General features: G+C 40.6%; 1 protein-coding gene across 1 annotated transcript in view; it reads right to left on the bottom strand.

Annotated features, from left to right (window-relative positions):
* Nucleotides 1–24,000, bottom strand: part of ANO4 (anoctamin 4) — a 324,932-nt gene that overhangs the window by 35,154 nt on the left and 265,778 nt on the right. The window contains exons 16-21 of the mRNA XM_054718633.1: nt 21,986–22,107; nt 18,396–18,530; nt 17,061–17,157; nt 13,210–13,270; nt 6,403–6,485; nt 1,256–1,396 (exon numbers count right to left, since the gene is read on the bottom strand). Of these exons, the coding sequence (XP_054574608.1) occupies nt 1,256–1,396; nt 6,403–6,485; nt 13,210–13,270; nt 17,061–17,157; nt 18,396–18,530; nt 21,986–22,107 (639 nt within the window). The remainder of the gene's footprint in view (nt 1–1,255; nt 1,397–6,402; nt 6,486–13,209; nt 13,271–17,060; nt 17,158–18,395; nt 18,531–21,985; nt 22,108–24,000) is intronic.

Raw genomic sequence — 24,000 nt, 5'->3', positions numbered from 1 at the left:
TCTTAGTGCTGATGATAGGGAGCTGGGTGAAACGTACGCTGAATTTCAGACCAGGGTGGCAATACAATGGAAGGGACAGCATGCAGGACTTAGAAGTCAGGTCTGAGTCCTGGCTCAGCTACTTCCTAAGCAGTACGACCAAGGACAGGTAGCCTGTCCTCTCCATGGCTTCAGTCTCCTGTGTTCCAGCTTCCTCATCCGGAGAACAAGGAAAGCTTCATCTACGTCTATAAGTCTTGTTGCGAGAAACAAAAACCAAGACAATAACTTGGTAGTTATAGAAGTCATGGCGCGACACAGCTGCTTACAAAGCAGTCTCTGCCAAGGGCATGGGTCTGAATCTCGATCTGAGCTGAGGGACTTTGGGCGCCTTAACTACCCTTTCATTTCCCCACTTTCCTTATAGCTAGCGGGGGTCTGGATCTGCTGTAGTTTTGTCCTTCCCACTCTACTGACCTAGGATATATGTTTATACACTTGCATTTGAAAAGAGGGAAGGAGAACCCTAATTACCCCTTTTGGTTCTAAAATGACATTTCTGAAAAATCTGCAGGGGTTTTGTTCAGTAATAGGGTCAAAGTTCATCACAAAAAGACCTCTTTTTAGGAAAAGCTAACCACCCAGCTTCAAGTTAGTATTTTTCAACCTATATAATCATCAGTGAGTATGGAAATCCATTTTAGGGGGTTATTAAAAAAAGATTATAATAAAACAGAAAAAAATCAGACTCTATTAAACATTAAAAAAGACTATGATAAAACAGAAAATTAGTCTGTTACATGTTATAAAGGTGAGCATTTTTCATTTACTCTATTTAGTTTTATATACCTATTTGCAAAACACATACTGGGTCATGACAGAGAATGCATTTCTTACATGGGCATGGTAAAAAAAAAAAGTTTGAAAAACACTGCTATGGGTCCTGGCTCATATTCTTAGTTCCTTTCAGCATGGCATAGAGAGGCAAGTCAAAAGAAGATTGGATTAAAGTAGAGGATCTGAGCTCTTGGCAGTTTACTGGCTATTTACAGGCTAACTGGACAAGCCCCTTACCCTTCCTGAGTCTCAGCTGCTCTACTTGTAATATGGGGACAATATCCTTATATCACCCCATGGAGTTGTTGTGAGGATTAAATCACAGAACATAAAAAACTGTTTTGTAAAACTATGCAAATGCATGACATAATTAGTGTTGCTACCATGTGACAAGTTTGTACTGTATGAAACAAAAGAGTTCTGTAAAAATGTTCCAAACCATAAAAAATATTCCTGATGCAGACACGATCAGCCGGCTGCATTTATCTGTAAACGCTTGGTATGGTTCTGGCTTTCCCGAAATGGGATTCATCCGCTCTTTCTTGGAATACTTGGCTTCAAACTGGGGCCGTATTTCTTCCTAGAAAACAAACAGGCACATTTTATGCTCTGAAGAGGTGCACACATGATAAGGAAAAAAAATCATTTTACCTCCCGGGAAAACTGAGTCAACAGCTGCTATATTAAGAGGTCAATCAATGAGTTGGACTTGAGACCAAGTTATTAATGTTTGGAAATTGGCCACTTGAAGAAAATCTAAAGAATGATGATCTTTATTTATTATCATCAAGGCAATGTGATTTAGACTAATAGTTAAATGGCTATTATCTTCTTAAAGTAGGCTTGAAGAAGAACACTGAGGAAAGGGACCACCTGTCCTGTCTCAAGTGGTTTGAAACAACGTAGTAGCTTTTACTTTCATGACCAGGAAATGAAACCGACACAAGGACAAAGAAAGCTTCTGAACAGCAACATGTTCAGAATTCATTATGTTATTTTTTTAATTTTTATTTTTTCTGTTTCTTGACCTCTTAGCATTTGATAGAACCAACCAATTTTCATCAATTTCTTCTCATGGTTCTATGATACTACATTTTTCTCAAATTTCATCTTAATAGCTGCTGCTTCTCAGTTTCCTTTGCTTGTTCTTCATCTTTTTTGAGCTCTAAATGGGTGTGCTTTTTTTTTTTTTTTTTTTGGTTAATCTTCACCTGATTATATTTTTCCATTGATTGATTATTTACTTATTTATTTATTTGAGAGAGTGAACTATAGGGGAAGAGACAGAGAGAACCTTGATGTGAAAGAAACACATCGATTGGTTGCCTCCCTCACGGGTCCCAGGACAGGATCAAGCCTGCAACCAAGGTACATGCCCTTGACAGGAATCAAACCTGGGACCCTTCAGTCCACTGGTCGAAGCTCTATCCACTGAGCCAAACCAGCTAGGGCTCATTGTATGAATCATAATGGTGATCCAACTCTTAGTATTCTCCAGTCTTGTTGTGTGTGTGTGTGTGTTTTTAATGTAGGCATTGGAAACCATGTTTTCTCTATTTTTTTAAAATAAGCCCCTAAAGGAGTCATTCATGTTAGCCACAGATTTTAAATGTCTTCTTAATTGGTATTGAAAACAAAGTAAATACCTTTCAAATCCAGCTAACATCAATGCTCCTCCACTTCTAAATCAAGCTGAGATTTTATTTCAATTAGTTGGGGCCCCATCTAATGTGAAAAGCAATTATGGGATTAGGAAAAGGTAATCAGCAAGAGGGTATGTTGAAGTCGTTCCAGTTAATTAAATACATGTTGTATTTGAGTCTCTCTCGAGGAGAGAAAGTGAGTGGAAACCCTGGTAAAATGGAGATTGAGCCAATCTAGGTAGAAATGCTCAAGACTTGGATGAAGGTACCTGCAGAAAGCGAAGCAGCAGCTGATGGAAGATTGTGAAGAATGTGCACAGCCTGTAGCAGGAACGGCAGCCTGGCTGTGCCCAAGGCTGGACTTCACTCAAGGGCAGGTAATAGGGAAGGGAAGGGGGACACAGAAACAGCTGCTGCCTTTCCTTTATTTTAGGCAGTTATACTTAAGGATGTAAATAGAACAGACCTAGAATAATCTGCTTCTTTGGGAAACTTTTAATTTATCAGGCTGTGTCATTAATTGCAGTTGAGTTCATCATCAAGCAACTGAGGCCAGTCATGGAGCCAGGCCTGTATTCCTGGGTCTTATCAGCTGAATTTGTCCCCCACATAACTTTATATATTGAAGTGCTAACCCACAGGACCTCCGAATGTGATTGCATTTGGAAACAAGGTCTTTGCAGAGGTAATTGAGATAAAATGAGGCCATTAGGGTAGCTCCTAATCCAATATGACTAATGTTCTCATAAGGGAAAATTTAGACAGAGACACAAAGAGAAGACAGCAAGAAGGCTCAGGGAGTAGATGGGCATCTACAAGCCAAGGGGAAGGGCCTGGAACAGATTCTTCCCACAGAGCCGCAGAAGAAACTAACCCTGCCGATACCTTGATCTCAGACTTCCAGTATCCAGAGCTCTGAGACAATACTTTTCTATTGTTTAAGCCACCAATGTGGTACTTTTTAATAGCAGCCCTGGCACACTAATACCCTGGTTGACCCCTCAAGGAGGCATGCAGCAAGTCTGGGCATTTCTGCACAGCAAGCTGTGCAGCACAGGCTAGAAGAGACATTTCTACAGTGAATCTCAAACTGAGAACTGGAACTTTACATGGCTACTGAGGCAGGCCCTGCAAAATGTATGCTGAGTGAAAGAATGGTTCAAGCTTTTCTTTTTTTTTTTTTAATCCTCACCTGAGGATTATATATTATTGATTTTAGAGAGAGGAAAGGGGAGGGAGGAGAGAGAGGGAGGAGAGAGAGGGAGGGAGAGGTAGATGGAGAGGGAGATGGAGAGGGAGAGGGAGAGGGAGAGGGAGAGAGAGAGGGAGAGAGAGAGAGAGAGAGAGAGAGAGAGAGAGAGAGAGAGAATTTTGCTGTGAGAGAGAACTGGTAAGGACAGGAAAAAGGTTTTTTTGTTTGTTTGTTTGTTTGTTTTTTTGCTGTGGCTTTCCACAATTTATGAGAAGCACCTGGTAATTAAACCCCAGGATTGTTAGCTCCTCTGAGTCAAACAGCCCCTCTGTTAAAACTGCAAGACAAGGCAAGCTACTATCAAAGCTACAATTTTGCATTTCCCTTCCTCCCTGCTATTTTTACAACTCAGGGATAATTCACACCAAGGGGTTTCTAGTTAGTAGAAAGTTCTCTTCTCCCCTCCCCGTCAATAAGCCTCTTTGAACTCTTCATAACTTTTACTCTAAGCATGTTTTACAGGTTTGAGAAAAATACCGATAAGACACCTCCCTAGGACACCTGCCAGACTGTCTCCTGAAAAACAAACTATAACTTTTCAAGACAACCTCCCTGGTACCTGCTCAGCTTCATCCCAACATCCTCCTCCCTTCCTTGTCGCATAGCAAAAGCCAGGATTTAAAAGGGGGAAACTGCCCTTTGTTTATTGCCCTGTGTTGACTAGTGATACTTGACCCTTTCCCTTCATGGAAAGTAAAATAAACTTCCTCTCTGCATCCCTTCTTTTGGTTGTGAATTCTATCACAGCCCGAGTCACTGGCTAAACCCTAACAGAAACATTGATTGCTTGCTTTCCATAAGTGCTCTGACCGGGGATCGAACATGTGTATGGGATAATGCTCCAACCTACTGAGCCATCTGGCAAGAGCAAAGAATGGTTCAAGCTTTAAAAAAAAAACAATTCTGTGCATTTAGATGTGTGGATTTTTTTTGTTTGTTTTGTTTAAGTATATCTTTATTGATTTCAGAGAGGGAGGGAAACATCAATGATGAGAGAGAATCACCCATCAGCCGCCTCCTACAGGCCCCCTACTGGGAATCGAGCCCGCAACCCAGGCACGTGCCCCAACTGGAATCAAACCTGGGACCCTTCAGTCAGCAGGCCAACACTCTATCCGCCGAGCTAAACCAGCTAGGGCTGGTTCAAGCTTTTTAACAGGGCTGGGAAGACAGAGGGCTCCAGACTTACAAGAGATGTTTATCCTGAGGGTACCCACGCCTGGGGCCCACCAAAAGTGCCAACAGTGACTTTTAGACTGGTTTTGTCCAACTTACTTAAATAATTCCATACAGCAGCACTGAAAGAGGAAAAATTAGAAACACCACTTTTCTTTGGAAGTGAAAAAAAAGTCCAAAGGTGAACTTGCCTCAGATAACAGAGTTGCTTGGTGGTGACTCAAATTCCCAGGAAATAGCATTTCCCATTCCATTTGAAAGTCGTTCCCATGAACACATGTGACAAGAAACAGCAGAACAGCTTCACCTGGGGGGAAGTCCCCATGTGGCCTGGAAGCTGTCGCTAAACTCCAGTCACCTGGACAGTTCAGAAATCGTTTCCTGGGGAATACTTACAAAAACACGACCAAGTCCTTACCCAACAAACAAGGATTGCTTAAAATCCCAGTATTATTTCCAGATCTAGAACTGCCCAAATGTGTTCAAGGGCATGAGGAGAAAAGGTCACCAGGTGTGATTTGAAGAAAAACAAAAATACCTTTCACAATGATCTCCACCACCAAGCCAACCATAGGGCTAAAATTCTCATTTGTGTCCCTAGAATATTCCTTTTAATATATAAAAATATATATGCATAGCAGAAAAACACCCATTAATACCCATCATCACATCACATGTGATTAGTTTATCTGGCTTTCCGCCACAACAAGGCTCCCAAGAAATGGGATTCAGGAAGGTAAGAGGTAATGAATGAGAGGAAGGAAAGAAGAGTTCAGGCCTGGATTGGGCTGACAAGGGAAGTAGGGTCGGACATGGTGACCAAGACCAGCAAGGTGCCTAAGAGACTTCTGACAGGAATGGGATGAGAAGAGCATGAAGACCAGACCTAGGTTAGGAGAGGACACAGTGTTTTGGAAGAGGAGAGTGGTGGAGCTGGGAGGTGTGGGGGGAAGTTCAGTCTGAGGTTATCTTTCCTTGATAGACTTATCTAGAGCTGGCCCTGCATTTAGTTACACCCATCAAGGAGGCAGCTTGAGGAGTGTTTTCCGCTCAGCATTTCCCACTTCAGGTAATGCTGACTTTGCTCATGCCTGGGCTCTGTCCAGGGTCCTGGAGAGCTCACGGAAACATTCCCCAGGAACAGTTCTCTTAGAGGGCTTTTGCTTCCATGTGCCTAGGGTTGTAAAATTATTGCCCAACTTCTGCTGAAGTGAAGCAATGGATAATATTGGAGAAAGCTAAACAAATCTTATTACCAATCATTTGGATGCCTCTACCTAAAAGTAAAGTGATTTACTTAGCTATAGACTTTGATTCCACTAGCAATAAAAAAATTTTTTTTTTTTTTAAATTCTGTTAGTGGTTTTTAGACTACTTAAGCGTTTTCTGCAAAAACAGATCCTGAAATGCTTTCTGAGTAAACCTGACTTCTCAGTGCAGGAAGTGATAACTGAAGGGGACTGTGTATTTCTTGGTGATCCGCTTTTTAAAAATTCCGGTGTAAATGATACAAACCTCTTCCTCTTCCCAGTCTATCAAATCCCAGTCATAAGCAATTACTGCTCGCCGTCTTTTCCAAAACTCCAGGAAAACTGTTGCTGGAACAAGCAAAGAAAGACACGAACATTTGAAAATAAAGCAATGCTGTTAACTGTGCCGCTAAATAATGAAGCCGTTGCAAAGAATGAGAGCTGTTTGTGTAAGCATCCTTGAGCATCAGAACTTCCCGCTAATTGATCATAAGTAGGAATGTTTTCGGAGAATTACCAAGTTTGTATCATGCATAATAAAAAATTAGAGATTTCATTTTGAGTAAGTTAAGCTGATTTGCAAGTTGAGGCAGAACAGACTTATTAGAATGGCAGGGCTCCCAGGATGAAAGAAAACAGAAAACTAGGTTACTAACATCTTTCTAATTGATGGCATGTTTATTTTTAAAAGTCAGAGGCAAAGGCAAAAATAAAAATTAGCAGTATTTGATTGGCAGTGATGATTTGTTCCCCGAATCCTCCTTGCAGGAAATACCTATGTAAAATGTTGTTTTTTTTCTTCTATTTCATTGAAGGAAGCTATTTTATTGGAGGAAAAAAATCTACAGCCTCTCTCTCTCTCTCTCTCTCTCTCTCTGTGTCTCTCTCTCTCTCTCTCTCTCTCTCCCTAACCCTACAGCCTCTGCCTCCCTCTCTCTCTCTCTCTCTCTCTCTCTCTCTCTCTCTCTCTCTCTTTTAACAAACAGTCTTTATTGTTGCACTGAAGGCAAATGTGTATAAATTCTGTTAAGAACCTTTCTCAACAAGTGTTGGCATCCCCACTCAGGGAAATCTGGGGGTAATCCTTACCTAGACAAAATAACTTTCTACTCATTTCTATTTTAAAAGATCTACTCAAATGAATTATTGAGCACTCTACAATGACAGAGAGAGGTGAAAAAAAAATCAAGACACAATCTTGCTGCCTCGGAAGTCACAAGCCAAATGAGTGACACATAGGCACACACACACACACACACACAAACTTTGAGGGCAACTGTAACTAAGGATACCACAGGGATGCCGTGGGAGGCAGAGCTGATGAGTCTAATTCTGTTGGGCTTGCTGTGAAGTTAGAATTACAGAGGCAAGAATGTCATGTATTTGAAATTCATTTCATGAGGAAATGTAAATATCCGAATGCCCATTCCAAAGAAAGATAATTACTTTCATCTTTCTTATTCTGCCTTGCCCTCACACTACCTCCCCATTAGTGGCATTCGGACATAGAACATAAATTTTTCAAATGAGTAACTGGAAAGACTGTATAGAGTAATAGTTAAGAGCTCGCTGGCACATGACCTAGACTTTTAATCCTAGGTTTGAAATCTAGTTCAGATATAACGTGTACTACTCTTGGCAAATCAATGAACTTTTCTAACTCTCCATGTCCTGCTAAGCAAAAGAAAAAATGGCAATATAGGTCTATGTTCTCTATACAAAATGCTAAAATTCAAAATGATCTAAAAATCCTAAGTTCTGCACCCTCTCCCCCAAAGTTTAGCATAAACTCATCTGTGGCAAGTTCTGACCTGGACTGACATTAGAATACTAATAGCCTCCATTTATCCCTCTAAGTGAGGAAATCCACACATTAAAAGCAGCCATATGAATGTATTTGAATATGGGGTCCTTCCTAGACCTGCTGAGTGTTACATAATACATATGGCATAGCACCTTTCCAAAATCTGAAAAATTCAGAGTAATTATAGTTGTTAAGAAAGCCACACCTAAACTAATCAAGTGCTTAATTCTTGGAGAGGGAAATTAAATAGATGTCTGTGGAGGTTAATACAAGTGCCAACGCCGAGTGGCCATTTTTCACTGGCATCCTTCCTGAGAGTCTCGTTGTATCGGGGGTCCCCAAGGCCACCTCCAGGTTTGATGACTCATGAGGAGGACTCATGGCACTCAGCATATAAATAAGATTACAAAAGATAAAATAGTGCAAATATCTAGAAATAAAAGGCCAATTATTATAAAATTTATTTTCAGCTCTAGCTGGTTTGGCTCAGTGGATAGAGCATCAGCCCACGTACTGAGGGGTCCCAGGTTCGATTCCAGTCAAGGGCACGTACCTCAGTTGCAGGCTCCATCCGCAGCCCTGGTCAGGGCGCATGCATGAGGCAACCGATGGACATGTCTCTCTCACATCTATGTTTTTCTCTCTTTGTCTCTCCCCCTCCCTTCCATTCTCTCTAAAAATCAATGGAAAAATATCCTTGGGTGAGGATTAACAACAACAAAAAAATATTTTCAAAATCTGAGACATACTTCATTCACAAATTACTAACAGGATCAGAATCTTTGAATTTGCATAAAAGGAACCACAATCTTGTTATTGATCAGAGAGCTCTAAGAACCTTGATTTGTTTGTTTACTGGGAATAATTTAATTTTGGTCAACACTTAAAGTAGGACAAAACAGAAGAAGGAGATGAAAAACATACTAGTAAATGAAGAACAGAGGGGAATAATCTGCTTGCTGACAAGTCTCCACCAACATCTAGCTCCCTAATGACTCTTTTTTTTTTTCCCTAGGGAGAAAAGCCAATTCAGGCCATAATTGGTTTGTCCCTTGAATCTTTCTGAACAAAAATGAATACAGAGGAAAGAGCCACTTGGCTCAAGCCCAGAGCCCTGGGCTCCTAGTAGACCTCCAGGGTCGCCAGGAGGCCCTGCTACCACAGACCTGTGAATAGGAACAACGGTAATGGAGTTCTAGCTCCACACAAAGGCCGTGCCCAGCTGCTACAGACTGTTTCCAAATGGAGCCTTACTGTTTCTCTAGTGAATACACAAAGCAAAAGCAACAAAACAAGCACATCAACCCATGTCTTCCCAGGTCTTGTAAACCACTTACATCTGTTCTCAATATCTTCGTATGGAGCAATATCTCAAAAATAAAGTTTCTTTTCTTTAATGTTGCAACTTGTTAATCATAAAGAATGATCATGCCCAGCCAGGGTTGCTCAGTGGTTGAGTGTCAACCTATGAACCAAGAGGTCATAGGTTTGATTCCTGGTCAGGGCACATGCCTAGGTTGCAGGCTCGATACCCAGGAGGGGCATGTAGGAGGCAGCTGATTGATGTTTCTCTCTCATCAGTGTTTCTATCTCTTTATACATCTCTTTTCTCCTCTCTAAAAACAATAAAAAATATATTATTTTTAAAAAAAAGAATGATCCTGAGATCATTAAACTGGGTTCCATTAGGACTGACACACTTTTATAGAACATACCACTGCAAAGCAGTATAAATGGGGCTCAGGGTGAACCTAACAGTCTTTTATCTGGCAGTTCAGATTTCTGAAGCATAAACAGGTTACACAGAATATCTGATCCTGGGAGTAGACTGTAGGAGCTGAGACTTGCCTGTTGAAGTCTTGGCTTTGCCACTTTCTAGCTACTGCCCTAGTTTCCTCATCTATCACATGAGTATAATAATAGTACTAGTACTTTATTCAAAGGTTGTTATAAAGGTGAACTGAGATGATACTATACAAAGCTTAACACAATGCCCAGCACATAATAAGCCCTCAATTAATGTATATTATTATTATAATTGTTATTATTGCTGGCCATTCCAGATTTCTACAGAAGGCATAGCCCTATCTATAAAGAAACACCTGGTGTAAATCATTCTTTTTCTCATTATTTTTCTGGGAACAATATAAGATTTAAGCAATAAGTTGTCAACTAAAACAAAGCAATTCAGAGGATGAATTATTCCAAGCTTGCATTGCCTGGAATGAACCTAAAATGTTCCCTTGTGCCCAAGGGTTATTACAAAACATCTATCAGAGTCTTACTGAGTACCCTCCAAGGTACAAGGATTGTCAAACCTCCAATCCACCTACTTCCATCCTCAGAAGCTTCCAAACTCCATCCTACAGGTAGTCACCACCAATCAATCAGTTGAGATTGGCAGGATAAAATCAAACCTATTTATTATGCCCAGCATAAGACATTCCAACTTGCAAGAAAGAGATACAATCCCCTTTGTAACAGTGGTATTCAGTGAGGGGTGGAGATGATAACCGCTGTTTTATAGACAAAAGTCATTATACCAGAACTTCACTCCTATATATAGTCTCAGAGAGAAAACTGTAGAGGAAAACATTATTTCAGTCAAAGCATATCTAAAATGGGTGAAACATTAGAGTGGGTAAGGAAGTTTTGTATGTAAATTCTTCCAGAATACATTTCTCTCTACAGAAGCATTAACCATTATGCAGTAGACTAGTAGCCCAAAGCAGAAGTTCCCAATGGGAATGACAGGAATGGACTAAAGGCCTGCAAGAGGTAATAATCCCTTCAGCCCTCAGGGTGGCTGGGGCTAGAGTCCTTCAGGAGTATTATCCCAGGCCCTGAGCAGGCTCCTTCACATGCATCAGTATACTGTGAAAATATCATTTTCTATGTGTGCTATGACTTGAAAAAGTTTGGGAACCACTGATTTAAGAAATAAGTATATATTTTTAAAGTCTCCTCACTTGTAATCATTGCAAAGTTTAAGCAGTGGATGGCTTATTATACTTCCTGATCAGGGTTACTGATACTAATATGGTCTAGAAAAATCAAATACACATTCTTGATCTGAGAGCTCAGCCCAGTAACCAAAACTCTGTTAATGATTGGCTTCCTTTGTTTGCAAGGGACAGAGACACACAAATAGTGAGGGCTTTCCGCAAGGCCCACCAAGGGAGGCAGGACTTGTTTGGGAATCAAAGACTGGGCCTATTCAGAGACAGCGTACAGAAGCCAGCAGCTTGAGACACAATAGTCACAAGAGACTCTGGTCTTCATGCTGATCCCCCACCAATAAGATGGCTTGGCTACACTCTTTGCTTCTCTATGGGCGATTGTTCCACATTTTCTCCCAGTTGGCCACCAGTTGGCTTCTGCACCTGTATTCTATATCTTTCCCACTAGCTCTTTGTTGCTTATCTGTAGGTTCTGATTTCTCATAACTTCAGCCTTCTCATAATTCCTCCTGGTCCCTACTTCTGCCTGATGGTCAATCTTAATTTTTCTCTTCCTCCTCCCCTTCTTCTCTGCATCCTTCCCTTCAGTTCCTACTGCTAACTTCCTGTCTCTATCTACATTTCCCATCCCACATTCATGAGAATGTGGAACGTCAGGTCTTCTCCCAGGCCACTCACCAACGTAGGGTTTGACTGATCTTGGGTCAAATACCCACTGGCTGAAAGGGCCTGAAGTCACAGAAATCAAAATATGTCCCTTTAACAGAGCTGTGATGGGTGGGACAAATTTCCTTTGAAGATCTCTAGGTAAGCCAGCCTCCTCAAGAGAACAGGGCTTTACTAGTATATTTCCACTCATCAAAGATTATTTAAACACTTTCATCTCATAAATTCTTTTGGCAATTTCCTTCTCTTTCCCTTCTCTCTTTTCTGTTTTTCCATCCATCCATCCATCCATCCATCCATCCATCCATCCATCCATCCAATATGAATCTCTCTGTCTTTAAAGAAATGCAGGAGTTCTCCTGTGATAATAATGGTCCTTGAGGAAGAGAAATTATGTATGTCCCTCCAAAATGATATGAACCAAATGCTATGAAAGTTCAAAGAAGAAAGACATCTTCTGGCTGGAGCAGATGACATTTCAGCTGGGCCCAGAAAGATGAGGAAGATGCTGATATTCATTCCAGATGGAAGCAAAAACATAAGCCTAAGCCTCAAGTTAGTGGAGTTTGGTAACATCAAAAATCAGATTTGGTATTTTAAATTCTAGAAAAAATACATAATCATTGAAAAAAATTCAAATCAAACTGAAAATATATAGTGTAAAAATGTTGTCTCTTGTCACTGCTCACACTTACCTTTCCATGAATTCTCCTCTCCAAAGGTAACCACCATTTATTGTTCACTATGAATTTGTCCAGGATCTTTTCTATACTATTAACGCTTTATAATTATTTGACTAAGAAGATAACCCATTAAAATGAGACTCATTTTACAAAGAAGTGGATTAAATAACTTTGGATTAATTCTTTAAGTGAATGTTCCATCACACCTCGTTATTATAGGGCTGTTGGCTTGAACTTACATAAAAAGGACTCAATTCAGCCTTTTAAGTAGCTCTTGTTTATAGGGGGTCATTTTGACCAGAATTGGAAGAAAAGCAGATGTGGTTACTCATACATTAGCCTAATTAAAAGATCCCACACACAATAAAAAATCTATATACATCCTGAGATGGGTATTTGGATCTCATCATATTTTTCTGTTTTATCTCCAACAGCAGGCAAATTTTACTTAAAAAATGGAATGCTGATATAACTGTTGAAGGTTTAAAAGAAAGTAGACATGTTTCTCCTTTACAATATCACTTTTTAAATAAGCCAAATGAATTATTTATCAGCTTTAGTCTAATAGAACAAGCAACTGAATATACTCCAGCTTCTTCCTTTCAAAATCCAAAGTCAGATTTTCTATTTTTTAAAATATATTTTTGTTGATTTCAGAGAGGAAGGGGGAGAGAGAGAGAGAGAGAGAGAGAGAGAGAGAGAGAGAGAGAGAGAGAGAGAGAGAAAACATCAATGATGAGAGAGAATCATTAATCGGCTGCCTTCTGCATGCTCCACACTGGGGATTGAGCCCACAACCCAGACATGTGCCTTGACTGGGAACTGAACCATGACCTCCTGGTTCATAGGTCGATGCTCAACCACTAAGCCACAACAGCCAGGCCAAAGTCAGATTTCTAAAGGAACATATCAGAGAGCATATGAGGGAAACTCAAGTTCCATGGATGTGGAACACTTACCCCAGACTGCCATGAACACAGCAAAGAAGACAGTGGCTCCATTGTCAAAAAGGTGGGTGACCTGGGAACATTATGAATCACAGTTAAGCTAACTTCACATATGCTATATTCCAATTCACATTTTTTCAACTTCTGTAAAAATAGCTATGATGATGCAATGACTTTTGCCGGGTTTCTTTGGAAGATATTCCTTTTGGATCATAATCAAGAAGGGAATTCCAATGACTGTGGATGGAAGCGAGAACTTGTTCCCTTTATGTGGGTCTCAGCAAGCTGAACATTTATTAGCAGCCCCAATAGTGCTACCAAGGATTTCCTTTTGTGCACTATAAAAACTAATATATGTGCACATATGTATTTGGATATATTTAAGAGGTATTATTGTTGCTACTTTAAAGGTTTCTGATTTCCCAAGCACTGTTTTTAATGCCTCATTTATTCACTTTGAAAGCATCGCTATTTTGTGTAGTTTTGAACAAACATTTTCTGGGTTGCCCTCTGGGTTTCAGCATTATGAAGAGGAGAAAGTAGAGCACTAACAAGATCCACTTCCACCTGTATGAAAGCCTTGGGTAATCACTATATTTGCCTAGCACACATAACAAACAGCTAGCAAATACTTTATTGTTAGAATAATATATTCTATCGCACACCCACAGCAGAAAGCAAAAATATTCTTGCTGCAAAACTGCCAGGCTCATTTCTGCCTCCAGGATAAATCACACCAATATCATGCCAAATTGAAATGATGACGGATACGTTCATAAAGCATAACTTTTTTTGGGTGCTTTATAGCTCGCTATAAAGTATACTTTACTGTCCCTCAGAGAATGTGCCAAGCATAAACAGATCTTTTCCTGCTACATCAGAGTATGAGGTATTCAAATATTTCTCAAAGTTGGTTCCCTCTCTCTCTCCCTCTCTCAACATTAGGAGAGAAGGCAACATTGAAACATCTAAAGTGAGATAAAAGTCTAAAGCCAATTTATTTCATATGCCAGGGGTAGTGGTAAGCTGCATATTGGGCACCTGGCATTAAATCAAGCCCCAGAGTCCCAGTGGCTTGTGGGTGGTGTGTGCTCAGCACTAGGGCATTTCCTGGGAGCTGGTAGACATTGTAACTGGCACCATCAGTGTAGATTCTGGAATGGGATTGGGATTGTCGTTACTGCCGGTTGCTTAGGTCATCTTTCCCTCCTTCTCCAGGTAACAGAACTCTCGCGTGCAGGTCACTAGGGGGCACACAGCTCAAACAGAACTACCCTGAGTCCTTCCCTGGGAATGGTGTGCAAACGTTTGGAGAGAGACATTTTTCTGCTGCAGTGAATATGTGAATCGGGAGGGTTGGTGAGTTAATAGGGACATGTGGGTCCTACTAAGATGGTAAGGTAGCATAAGCTGATGTCTCCCTCTGCCACAGTCAACCCTAGAGAAGCAAGACAGTAGATTCTGGGAACTAGCAAAACACAAAACCAAACAAAGACCCTGAGAAACTAGGCAACATATACCTTCAGAAACAGATATTCTGTAACAGCAGACGAAGTACTTAAAATAAGTATAAAAATACACTTAAAGAGATAAAGGGAGGAAGATGTAAGCCTGGAGCGATGGTGGTCAGCAGCCACCTTCCCCATCATGTGAAGAGAACCTGTCTGCAGAATGATCATGTAAACAAGTGGCCAGAGAGCATCACCTGGGGGCCTGGAGGACCAGTTCTAGGCCGAGCTCTTGTGCTCAGATAGTGGGAACTACTCCGGTGTCTTTTCCAGGGACATGAGCCAACGTGTCCCTTTCTGCTAAATTCGGTTAAAGCTGGTGGCTGAACCTTACAAATATAAGGGTTGGGAAGAAAGCATTCCTGATCAACAGAGCAGCCATTGATTAAATTGGATATGGGCTCCGATTTGATTCCTATGTCCTCAGTCCCAGGAAATCAGACTAGCATTTCTGATAAGTTTTTCTAAATGAAAGTTTGGACAACTTCAATTCTGTCATTCTGAGGCCTTTAGGCCTTCATTTTACTAAGGTTTTAGGCAAGAGCAAACTTAAAATCCATAATCTAAAAATCTTGTGACTCAGTATGGAACAATGGCGTGCTTTGTAGTCGGATAAACTGAGGCATAGCCACTTACTGCTGTGTGATCATGGATGAGTAATTTTTGCCTCTCTGCATCCTGAGTTAAATGGACATAATAACATCAACCTTGAAATTGCTGTGAGAATTAGAAAGAATAAATGTAGGTTGCCTAGCTACTTTTATAGCTATAGCCTAGCTATTATTATACAATTATTGTTCTAGATGTTATATTCAGTAGGATAACTGCCCAAAGAAACCCCTATAAAATCTGAGCACTCTAAACATGATGATCCTTTTAAAGGAATTATCTTGGATCTTCCAAAGAGAGAATTTCATGCAAGGCATGCTTTTCCATGTAAAAAAACTCCAAATGAACTCCAAATACCCCAAAACAACAACAACAGACTAAGCTTCTGAGATTCCCCCAAAGCAAGATTTTTGTATTCAAATTATTCAGGCTTAACTGACAATCAATAAACAGAAATTAAATTACTGACAAACCTCTTTTGATCCTCATTGAAATCTACATTTCCCTAGCTCACTCTGTTAAATTTGTCCTCATAAACTCAGGTCTATTTGTATGCTCTCCAAAGGTAGGGAGTATTTTGTGCCTTTTTTTTTTTTTTTGGCTATTTGATGCACATATCAAGAGTCCAAATCTTTTTAAAATCACAGCTGGCTGCTGAGGTTCAGGTCCGTACAGACTGGCCACCTGCAGGGCTAACGATATCATGGATGGGCGGGCTGGCTCCTGGCTGCCTATCAAATGTTCTCTCATTTATAAGGAACAAAACTCTGCAATGCCAACAGCATAATCAGATAGATCCAAGCTGCAGTGATCGCAGAGGTTCAATAAAATCTGCCAACCCCTTTCATATCTGGAATCTGGGCAAGGTGATAGGCAGGGGGTCTTGGAAAAGTCACCATCAGCCCATAATTGAGCTATTGCTATGCATTAGTGACACCGTCCCTCAGTAAAACACCACAGGAATTTGACTACTGTGTCTAAACTTTTAATAATAAAGTAATCAAGTATAACATGAGAAAGGGAGATGCAATAACCTATAAAAGAAACAAACGTACAAACATAATGGTGCTATATGTTTCTTTGTTTCAAAACGCTTTATCTTCTTTGGTCCTCATGACATGACATGGGGAAGAGAGGGCAGGTGTGCATTTCAGATATGAGAAGCTCAGCCTCAAAAAGGCTATACATGTGCAGGGTCAAGGAGGTAAAAATAGCTGAACTAGCCTCAGACCTAAGTTTTTTGACAATAATGATGATGAAGAAGAGGAAAATGATGGCTTCTCTCATATACTGATGTATTATCATTTGCCAAGCACTTTGCTCAGTATACATCTTATCTCATTTCTTATAACAATTGTGTGAAACAAGTATCATGGTCTGACTTTTACAAAGGAGAAAACTGAGGCTCAGAGAGGTCAAATAACTTGTTCTTTGACTGACAAGTGGTAAAGAGAAGAGTCAAGATTTGAGTCTTTCTCTGAACCTAACAACTGTGCTCTTTTGCATTCTGCACGCTGCAGTTTCTTGTGATGATGAGTAGAACCAATACATTAAATACATATATACATTATACATGGTGCAAAGACACTTGAATTAGAACACTGAATGATGGAGGTAGGTCTATGCTGCAACATAAACTTGAGGACCAAAGACCAGAAATGACAGAGAGAATAGAGTTAGCCTCCGTTCCTCAGGAAGGTGTATGTAAATTTCAATCCACCTGAAATGCTGCATAGTTGAAATTACCTTGGCATAAACACAGCTGTCTGACAGCCTCATGAATGGACAGTATTTATCGCACACAGGACACATGATGATATCTGTAGCTTGGCAGACTTCTTTACTGGAAAAGAGAACAGAAAGCTTTTGATGACATCAGAGCATTTCCCCCCTCCAATTTCATGAGAACATTCAACCAGTAAATAAGATCCACTAGATTATATTTTTAATCTCCAAGCTCCTTTGCCTTATCTGTTATTAATATAAACAAGTTCCTGCATAATTTGATAATTTGATACACCTATCTACTTATGAGGCTATCTCTTGGCTTTACATATTAATAAGTTAAACTCAGAAAAATACCTAAAGCAAAACATTGGTTGTCATACTCCAGATTATGCAGAAGTCATTCCTAACATTGCACAGGTTTGAAGCCATTTCACACTGAATTATGGGAACAATGAGATACCTAAAAGCACCTGTCGAGATTTCTACATGCATAAGTTACTACTAATAATAGATAAATAAATAAAAATATTAGGGATTAGTTCTGGTAGAAAGCTAGATCTAGTTAACAATTTTACCAGAAAGTAAAATATGTTTGTAGGTAGGATGGCCACTCAATCACTTAATTTTTTTTTTTTGGGGGGTACATGTTGGAGAGGAAGGGATAGAGAAAGATAAAAACATTGATGTGAAAGAGAAACACTGATTGGTTGCCTCCATCATACACCCTGACCAGGGTTCAAACCTGTCACCCCTTGGTATACAGGACAACGCTCCAACCAATTGAGCCACACAGGTCAGGGCCAATCACTTTTATTCTTGCAATCACTTCTAAAAGGCACATGTATTATTTAAGAGTATTTCCCAGCCTTTCAATAAGATCTCCATGAATACTTTAAACTCTATTTTGGTGAGAGAGCCAAGATAATCATCATCACTGAATCATTTGGAAGGCCCCAGCATGTGGGTGAGACGTCTTTCTAATTTAGGTTTAAAAGGTCCTTGTAAAAACACAGAATCCATACAAAATTACTGTTAACCCACCATGTTGCAGGGTTAGCAGAAAGAAAAAAGGCAGAAAAAGTCCATTTCAGCCAGTGAATGAAAGTGACTTGCTCTGTGGACAAATCATGGCTTATATGTCCAGAAATGCAAACTTTGCTTCCTTGCTAGCTGAAGACCACAGCAGCAAGGGCAATGGATGGTGAGACTTCGTAAATGGAGCCTTTTGCATTTTTCCAGAAGAGAGTGAGAAGGAAGTCAGAAGAAAAACCTAAGAGGGCCCATGGTCTGGGCCCAAAGCACAAATAGCATCTTTAAATAGAAGCAAAGGCAGGCTCACCCACACTCTCGTACCTGACTTGGCAGTGATCCAGGGTAATGACTCCATACAAAAAGACAAACAGTCCAATGAAGGCAGCTGGGAAGAGCATGCCGGTGTACCAGCCCAACCAGGCAAAATACAGCCCAATCTTCTCTCCAAAGTACCGCCTGTTTAAGACACAACAGCCTGACAGGTTATAGCTTAGGGTTAGGCATTAGAACACTTTGCTCAGTCTTTCACTTTGTGGTTGCCTTGCAGATAAACATGTAGACCAGGTAAGCCAAGGGAATGGAACATTTGATCCCATCTAGGCTCTGGGCTTAAATTTATCCCCCTCCTACTCAATATCAGAAAGAGAATGCACCCTTGCACCCTTTTATAAAAGAACATATACAACTTGTTCTGAGAAAACAGAATAAACCCAAGCCCGTTCAGGAAGCTATAGCACTTATTAATGAAAAGCCAGAATTTGAAGAGTTGTTGCCAACACCTCATTTTTTTTTTTTTTTTTTGCCATTTCTGGGTGTGTGCTTATGTATAATGTATGTATTATCATTATATATTTCTTTAAAAAATAGGAAATCAACTTATTGTGAAAAACTTTAAACATCCTTTTCAATATTTTGTAGTTTTATCAGACGTTGACAATGCTAGAATCATAAGATATTGGACAGAAAAGAAAACTCTCATTACTGAGATTCAATATGAGTAGACACTTAGAGCAACCTTCCCTTCTAAGTGGTGACTTTCACAGGCTTCAATATCTACCTATATAAATATTTTTGAGGCTAACCAGCCTGCCCTAGAGCCCTGTGACCTATGAAGTTTGAAAGTGTCCAGGATATTTATTGGTTTTTATTTCTTAAACTAGAGGCCCGGTACATGAAATTTGTGCATGGCGGGGGGGGGGGTGGTCCCTCAGCCTGGCCTGCACCCTCTCCAATCTGGGACCACTGGCTCCTCACCTGCCTGCCTGCCTGATCACCCCTAACTGCTCTCCCCTGCTGGCCTGATCGCCTCTAACCACCTCTGCCTCGACCCCTGCCACTGTGGCTTTGTCTGGAAGGATGTCCGGAAAGATGTCGGAAGTTGTCCAGTCTAATTAGCATATTACCCTTTTATTAGTATAGATATCAATAATATGATCAACTTGTATTAGAATACAAACCAAATCGTGCTTTCTGTGCCTTTCAACTGCTACATTTCATGACTTTGAAGGTAATTATTTCTTAGCCCAACATAAGAATATTCTAATTAGTTTTTTATTTTAATTCTAAACAAGTGTGTTGACCATCTGTTTTTAAATACTGACTGCTGCTTTCCTTTTAGAATGTCCAATGGCTCCTATCCCATCTTCCAGTGTCCCAGTAGAAACTTTCCACTCCCAGAAGGCTATTCCAACATGCCTTTATATGCACATATACTTATTTATTCATTCAACAAATAAAAAATACCTACTATGTACCAAATACTGTGATAGGTGCTGAGAAGATACTGGTGAGAAAAATAAGCTTGGCCATTGCTCCTATGAAGCTTTCAAGGCAATAAAGAAGACTCACATAGACCAATTACAGAAATAAGTTTATAATTACAAAACTGGGAAAATAGCTAAAAGGGAGAGGAATACAATTCCATCGGCATATATAACAAGGCCATATGACCACCCTAGTCAAGGAAGACTTCTTTGAGAGGGTGACTATTGTGCTGATGAGTGAAAATCAGCGAGGTGAGGTGAGTTATTAGATAGTTTCCAGCAGAGGAAACAGTATATACAAAGGTCCTGTGGTAGAAGGGACAAAGTAAAATAAGGGTGGTGTGACTGGGACACTGAGAACAAGCATGGGGTAAGTGGGAGCTGGGCCTCGATGGGTCTTGTAGACCATGCTAACTGAATTGATCTTTGTCCTGAGAGAAATGGAAACGCATGAGTTTTAAAAATCAAGGACATGATTAGATTCACATTCCAAAAAGATCACTCTGTCTGTAGGGAAAAGAATGGATTGGAAGGGGTCAGTGTGGGAAAAGGGAGACCAAGTGGGGGACAACAGCCATAGTCTAGGTTACAGGGAAAGGAAGCAGCATGGCAGAGGAGAGGCTGGGTGTGGTCAGATTCGAAAGACATGGAGGAAGCAAAATCTACGGGACAAGGGCTATTTTAGAGACAAGAGCCCCTAGATGCTCCACAAGCTCGTTCTACTCAAGTCTTGCTTGTACTTTTCATCTCCCTTCGCACTGGCCAACACTGGCCCCACTGCTTGGCCAGGGCTCGGCTCTTCAGAGCCTTCCACAGAGGCACATCCTTTCCATTTTTCTGAGTTATTGTAAAACTTACCACCTCCATCAGACATTTTACCTAATTGTGTGTAGTCTTGTATTGTTCTATAGTTATCTCAAGTATGCCGGCCCTGTTTCCCTGAAGGAAACCGAGAATTTCTCAGCCAGAGACTGGCTTGTGTGTGTCTTTGCCAACAGTACTTAGCATGGTACTAGAAACACAATGGGCAGTTAATTAATACTCACTGACAAACTGCAAAGTCTTAATCAAAACACTTTCATGGACAAGATATGTTTTGCCTACAGCAACTTTCTGTAATTTTTAATCAATAAAATCCTGTAATATGAAACTGTTTGGCTGGGAAGAGAATTTGCTTTTATGTTTTTCCCCCCACTGTTTTACCATGTATTGAAACTGGTCAATGGAAAATGATCTCATCTCAGAAAATATTTTCCACTCACACAAATCATCCGGATCATTTATTTTACCAACACAAAGAGTGGCACACAATTCATCAATGTCCTTGAGTCAGCAGGAACAAACACTTGGTAGCAAGGACTCTGGCAGGAAGAATGACTACCCAAGGGGTTGAAACAGAAAGTGAATTGTCTTATTATTTCATTTTCCTCTGGGCTCATTTTTCGAGGGCCCCCGTAAAAGTAAAACAAATCCAGCTAGTCTAGGAAATGAAACATGACTTTCTCTTTAATAAGAAATCCATGAGGTGGGGATTGTAGCTACCCAGGCTTAATAACCAGTTTCTAAATAAATAATGAGATGTCAGAGCTGAACATTCCCATGGCAGAAAGCTGGGCAAATAGACACTTAAAAAGTACATTCTCACTGTACAATTATCATCGGTTAAAAGCTGACATACTCTTTGGACCTGCAGTATGAAAACAGTCTTTAGAGGTTATTAGTTTCAAATGAAAATGAAAATAAACCTGAATTTTATTAGTAATGGCACCACCATGGATTCCTTACCTCATAGTATCTAATATTTCATCTGTCACTCAGTATATATAAACAGTGTCACTCCTCTACCATTGTTACTGACCATTTGTCCATGAGTCACATGGGTGACCTGCTCCCTATGGAGTCCTGTGGGAGACCTGGCTTATCTCACAGGCTCCTTCCTGAGGCCTTTTTGGAGGAAACACCATCCTCATCAGAGGGAGGTCCGGTTTCCCAACAACGACCCATGGCCTCTGAAAGTTGCCCTCCTAGGAAGAAGCCAGATTAGAGCGAGGGCTGTGCACTCCAGACTGGTTTTTTTCTCGCCCCAGCAGACAGTCTGCCCCGGTCATTTTGTGCAAGTTTTACGTGTACAGCTGGTTAAAAACTCACCTGACTAGATCCAAAGGCTGGTATTTGTACCACACGCCCCAGGAGGCCCAGCACTCATAGAGCAGGTGTCGGTGGTTTTCCGCGCCGTGGGTTCGAATGGAGTTTTTACTTCTGTAACCTCCCTGGGATGAAAACACCACTGCCCGTGAGCAGATGCCCACAAGAGCCACAAGGGAAGTTAACAGGAATACTAGTCTCTTATGGCAGGAGTAGCAACAGAGATGATACGAGCAAAAAAAAAAAAAAAAAAAACAAAAAAGGATCCATACTATTGAAAGGGAAAGAAGTGTGATGAATTATAATTATTCTGGACATTATCTTGCTGATGATCCTGTGTAGTAAGAAGCACGTGTGTGCTAGAATCACGCAGGTTCGAGCTGGGTTCAGATTCAGTTCTGCTTTCTTAGCGAGGAGACCTTAAACTGTCTGAGCCTTGGATTCCTAGTTCATAAGGGAATAATAATAATAATATCTGTCTCATTAGGTTTCTTCTGTGATTTAAATGAGTAAGGTGTCCTGCTTCTTGATAAGGAGGCCACGCCCAAGATCTATTAGTTCTCTTTCCCACCTTTGTCAAGGGTGCTTGGTAAACAGCCACAGCTGTAACCTTGTCACGTGGCCTTATCTATGAGAGAACGCAGGAATGTAAAGCTGGATGTCACCTCAAAAACCAGAAAAATTCAAAATGAATTTGACCTTCACATTGAACAAATGAGGAGACCAAGGGCCAGAGAGGTGGGGTTTTCCCAGTTCAGGTAATGGAAACACTAGATTCATAAACAGAAAAGGAACTCCCTGGAGGGGACGTGATTATTGGGAAGTCCTTTGATCCTGAGAAGCCCTTTTTTAGTAAACAGTACCGAGAGACAAGAAACTCGGGCTCTAGTCTCAGCTCAACCACCAACTCCCGGTGTGACTGAAGGTGAGCTAATCTTTCTTTAGACCTCTAAATTTCTTTCGATTTTTAACATGAAACAAGGGCACCAATATCTGCCCTTCCTGCCCCTGAAGGTTGTTATGAGGTTAAATAATATAATCAAGGTCAACTCAGAGTGAAAAGTCAAAGGAGGAATTATGTTATTGCAGCTGCTGTTATTAATCTGGATGTTCTTTTAAGGGCTTTACCAAGATAGGAAAACCACAGAGAAGGCCTGAGTTACTCTGTGAGGTTTCATAGCTGCCTCTCCGTAGACACTCTCATGCCTGCCACCCACTCACCTGCACAGATACATCTGCCCACGTGCCATTGCTCAGACACTGCCCTTACTAGAGGCAAGGGCCGGGCAGTGGGAGGGCACAGGACTCACTGAAACTATTTCTAGGCAATGCCAACTAATAACTCCAGGAAGCCTCGTGATGTTTTGGTGGGAAATGTTTCTTGGGAGCTCAGAAACACCTGTGTGTGGCTCCAGAAAACCTTCGTGTCAAAAACCTTCGTGTTTGCTTCTGTGGTACTAGAAGGATCATTCCAAAAATGTTTCATGGCAGACTGCAACCAGGGCCTCAGGCCAGAGCTGCTAGTTTTGTAAATGAACCAGGTTTTAAAAATTCGAAGTCACTTTTTATGTCCTCCTGGTGTTTGAAATCGAGGGAAGAGACACTGTTAGCCAAATGAAAAGACTTGCCATTTGGGGACAGTTGGAACTGTCCTCTAAAGTTTCTTGGCAAACTGTTAACATTGTTCCTAAAAATCACTGTAACAATAGTTTCTCCCTAGTGTTTGTGATGTTCTAGAGGGCATGCACCATGATATTTATCTTTGTATTTTCTGTGTCATACAGTGACCAGTAATGGCACAGGGGCGCAAGACAATAATCTCTCATCCATAATGAAAACTCCATGTGTAAAGAGATTTCTGGGTGAAATAACTCAAGAGCTAATGGGGAAATCGAGTTAAGGGTAACCAGGGTTACATTTACAAAGGTCCTAATATATGACAAAGAGTGTATAGTAAATGAGAAAATAAAAAAGTAAAAAAAAAAATTGTGCGTTTTAAAAAATCAGAATGCATATAT

Source organism: Eptesicus fuscus, chromosome 7 (genome assembly GCF_027574615.1).
Source record: "Eptesicus fuscus isolate TK198812 chromosome 7, DD_ASM_mEF_20220401, whole genome shotgun sequence".
NCBI classification, from domain to species: Eukaryota; Metazoa; Chordata; class Mammalia; order Chiroptera; family Vespertilionidae; genus Eptesicus; species Eptesicus fuscus.
Note: the sequence above shows the minus strand (reverse complement) of the source record. Positions and strands in the feature narration are given on the sequence as shown.